This window comes from Gekko japonicus, unplaced genomic scaffold (assembly GCF_001447785.1).
Source record: "Gekko japonicus isolate JY-2015 unplaced genomic scaffold, Gekko_japonicus_V1.1 scaffold3375, whole genome shotgun sequence".
Taxonomy (NCBI): Eukaryota; Metazoa; Chordata; class Lepidosauria; order Squamata; family Gekkonidae; genus Gekko; species Gekko japonicus.
This window is the reverse complement of record NW_015172118.1, coordinates 75,611-79,823: the sequence shown is the minus strand read 5'-3', so window position 1 is coordinate 79,823 and position 4,213 is coordinate 75,611. Positions and strand designations below refer to the sequence as shown.

At 53.1% G+C, this 4,213-nt stretch overlaps 1 protein-coding gene across 1 annotated transcript in view; it reads right to left on the bottom strand.

The window, feature by feature from the left end:
• Positions 1 to 1,335: 1,335 nt before the first annotated feature.
• Positions 1,336 to 4,213, bottom strand: part of ULK3 (unc-51 like kinase 3) — a 34,883-nt gene continuing 32,005 nt past the window's right edge. The window contains exons 15-16 of the mRNA XM_015420985.1: positions 1,854 to 1,988; positions 1,336 to 1,401 (exon numbers count right to left, since the gene is read on the bottom strand). Of these exons, the coding sequence (XP_015276471.1) occupies positions 1,336 to 1,401; positions 1,854 to 1,988 (201 nt within the window). The remainder of the gene's footprint in view (positions 1,402 to 1,853; positions 1,989 to 4,213) is intronic.

Sequence of the window (4,213 nt, the reverse complement as noted above, 5' to 3'; positions counted from 1 at the left end):
TTTGTATATGAGGTATGAATGGGCCCTTATTTGTGATTTTAATTTGTGTTGAAAAATACATGCATATTTTTGTATGTTTCAGAATTAGATTTTTAGAGTTGGCTCTCTTCTATTCAGGTTCTGAATTCTAGGTTTTAGGTTCAGTTTTTTTCCCCTTTTCCCCTTTTTCCCCACACTGGTGGACCCAGCATGAATTCCGTTTCAAGAACAGAAAAAGAAGAACAGGAGACTGGATTTACACCCTGCCCCTAACTCGGGAGTCTCAGAGTGGCTTACACACTCCTTTCCCCCCACCCAATAGACACCCTGTGAGGTAGGTGGGGCTGAGAGAGAGCTCTTTCGAAGCACGGATGGTTTGGTTTAGGTGCAGGAGGCAAGCTAGAAAGACCCCTTTCTAGGTGAGGGACAAGCCCTCCCCACCCTGGGCTACTTCCAGCACAACATCGGCAGAACGAATGACAAGTGACGTCCCTGTCCCGTCAAAGGGTGGCAACGCTCGGCCCTTTCGGACAGCTGCCGGGGAGGCTTCCCTTGTGACCCGTCAAGCGTTTGGACAGCCAGTCCTCCGACCTTCCTTACTGCTCAAGCTCGTTTGGCATAAAGATTTGGCTTATCTAGCGGACTCTTGCTCCTTCCTTTCCCTCCCGCTCTGCTTATCAGGGACAGCAACAAGGGTCCGCGTGGTGGATTATTCCAATTAGCCAGTCAAGCACAGAAGGGATGGAGATTAGCGGCTGCCCAGGGACTCTCCCAAGCTTCAAGGGGCACATAGAAAGGGCTCTCGTCTCTCTGAGGACAAGAAGAGTTGTCAACCTCTCCCCTATCTTGTAGATCCCGTTCTCGGAAGGGAATGGGCTGCGTCACCCTGCAGCACCCGCATTCCCCCCACTAAAACGGGGGCCTCTCTCTTCCATCATGTTGTGTTGCTGCTCCAAAAAGGAAGTATTCCTATCCCACAGGAGATTCTCCTTTGTCCATTCTTTACGAGAGGCTCACGCGCGTCAAAACGAACCGACAATCAGCGAGGCTTAAGAGGAATATTATTTGCACACGCACGCAAAAGCCGCAGCTGACCTAATTTCCTCGCCACAAGAACAACGTGTCTGCATTCGCGCCGCCAGGGCTGCTTCCGGGTTAGGGGGAGCCCTCGGCAACTTGCCCAGGTGTAGCCGTGATGGGGTGCCGTGAGGTGGAGGCACGCAAATGGCGGCTGCGGCTGGCCTTGGTTTTTTGTTTCACTCACTCGCCCGGGCAAACGAGCCACTCCTACTGCGAGGACTGGCACCCGCTGCTCACTCGCCTGGTCTCTCCCTCTGCTGGCGGCAGCAGCTGATTCTAACAGCCCTCGTTCAGGCAGGTAAGAGGGGTAAGCGAGAAGCATTTGGTAACATCATTGGTCCTCTGAGAGGGGAGGACGAGGAAGAAAATTCAGACGGGGTTTTAAAAAAACCACTCTGAGGAATAGGCTTGAGTGACCAAGGGATGGACTGGCTGTTCAAATCACTGAGGAGCAAGCCCTAGAAGGACCACTCAGCTCGGACACAGGGGGCGATGATAATAAGGGGCTACGGGCTTATCCGTTCACTCCTCCAATACTGATGTTGTCCAGGCTTGAGCTGAGCAGTCCATAGGTTTGCCACCACTGCCCTAGAAGGACCGCTCAGCTGGGACACAGGGGGCGATGATAACAAGGGGCTACGGGCTTATCCATTCACTCCTCCCATGCTGATGTTGTCCAGGCTTGAGCTGAGCAGCCCGGAGACACAGTGGACGCCGCTCGGGCTCAGCTCGGCTTATTGCCAACCAGTGATGGCCCTCCAGGAAGTTTCCCGGTAAGTTAGAGTCGCTCTTGCACATCCGTGCAAAGGCAGCAGGTTAACAGTACGCCGCAAACGTGGATCATCACGAGCTTCACACTCACAGCTCCGCACGGAGTCCGGCAGGCCCTCCTTGCCCATGGCCTCGGCCTCCAACTGCGACTCCTTCATCTGGGAGAAAAGGAGGGAACGGTCATTGCTTGGTCACCTTCCATTCCGATCCTTAACTGGACGCACCCGCTCTCGGTCACACGGGGATCCTGACTGGTATGCCTAACACCCTAAGATATCTCAGATAATGGGTTTTTTGGCCACTATCCCGTTATTTTCTCGGCCCCCCAGCCTGTGTGTTCCCTTCTAAGCTGAGTTAGTGTGAGCTGGCTCACAGTTTTTTAGCCTCCGGCTCACACATTTTTGCCTTAGCTCAGGACAGACGGCTCCAGAGCAGGCTAATTTATGCAGCAGCCAAATCGCTCGCTCACAACTTTAATGCCAGCAGCTCACAAAGTAGAATTTTTACTCACAGGGCTCCATAGCTTAGAGGGAACATTGCCCCCAGCTATACCCAAGCATCATTTCCCTGGGCCTTGTACAGACTCATGACGTGGATGCAGACGATCCCATTTATGAGCAATGTTCCCTCTAAGCTGTGGAGTCTCGTGAGCAAAAATTCTACTTTGTGAGCTACTGGCATTAAAGTTGTGAGCGAGCCATTTGGCTCCTGCATTAATTAGTTTGCTCTGGAGCCCTCCTTCCTGAGCTGAGACAAAAATGTGTGAGCCGGAGGATACAAAACTGTGAGCTGGCTCGCTCTAACTCAGCTTAGAGGGAACACTGTTTATGAGCCCCGAAGGACACATTTCCCTGTTGTTTCTGAGATAACAGAAACAGATCACATCATAGTAAGAGTTGGCCCGTAGCTACAGTGGGGCTACCGGGGGATCCGGCCCCTTCCTTAAAGGTCTAGCCCCACAAGATTTTTTTTGAGAATTTTTTTAGAAGAACCGGGAAGAGGCTGCACACAGCCCCCCCTTCTCAAAAGCATTTAGAGGGATCCTTTAAATGCTTTTGAGAAGAAAAGGGGAATGGCACACACCTCTCTCCTTCCCTCCTGCAAGATATCAAGGGCCCTCCAGCTGATTAAGGAGCTGCGGTGGCTCAAGTGGTTAAGACACTGAACTGCAGGCTGTGGAAGGTCGGTAGTTCAGCAGTTCGAGACCCGAGTGTGTGCCGCATGACGGAGTGAGCTCCCGTCTCTAGTTCCAGCTCCTGCCAACCTAGCAGTTTGAAAGCAAGACATTGCAAGCAGATAAATAGGGACCACTTCGGTGGGAAGGTAACAGCGTTCTGTGCGCCTTGGTGTTTAGTCATGCCGGCCGGCCACATGACCACGGAAACGTCTTCGGACAGCGCTGGCTCTTCGGCTTTGAAACGGAGATGAGCACCGCAACCCTAGAGTCGGACTCGACTGGCTTTCGAGCAAGGGAGCCTTTACCTTTACTTTACACACCTCTCTCCCTCCCTCCTGCAAGATTTAAAGGGCCCTCCAGCTGATTGGCGGGCCACGTGCTCCCCACTGAACAGCTGAAGGGCCCTTGCAGGAGGGGAGGGAGAGGGGTGGCTGCCGGCAGTCTGGCTCGGGGGTGGATTGGAGCTGACACAGAAATAATGGCAGCTCCCCCCCACCAAAAAAAAAAAATGTTTTTTGCCCCACAAGCCACAAAGTCCTGGCTACAGGATAAGAGGCTCGTACCCCAGACCAAGATCCACTCAACCTTCTGGGCCCCTATAAACTATACCCATTTCCTCTCCACGGCTGGGCTCCAAACCTAACCCGCTCATTCCCATTAAAAAGGTAAAGGTTCCCTTGCTCGAAAGCCAGTCGAGTCCGACTCTAGGGTTGCGGTGCTCATCTCCGTTTCCAAGCCGAAGAGCCAGCGCTGTCCAAAGACGTTTCCGTGGTCATGTGGCCGGCATGACTAAACACCAAGGCGCACGGAACGCTGTTCCCTTCCCACTGAAGTGGTACCTATTTATCTACTTGCAATTTCTTGCTTTCGAACTGCTAGGTTGGCAGGAGCTGGAACTAGAGACGGGAGCTCACTCCGTCATGCGGCATACTCGGGTCTCGAACTGCTGAACTACCGACCTTCCACAGCCTGCAGTTCAGCGTCTTAACCACTTGAGCCACCGCAGCTCCTCATTCCCATTACCCCACAGAATATCCAGGCACAGGCAAATTGACACATGGGTAGCCATGCTGGAATCAGGCCAAAGGTCCCATCCAGTCCAGCGTCCCATTTCCAACAGGGGACAGTGACAGGGAAGCCCGCAGGCCACACCCACAAGCCAGCAACTGTGGCTGCATCTTATGGCCATGGAGTTCCACAAGCCGA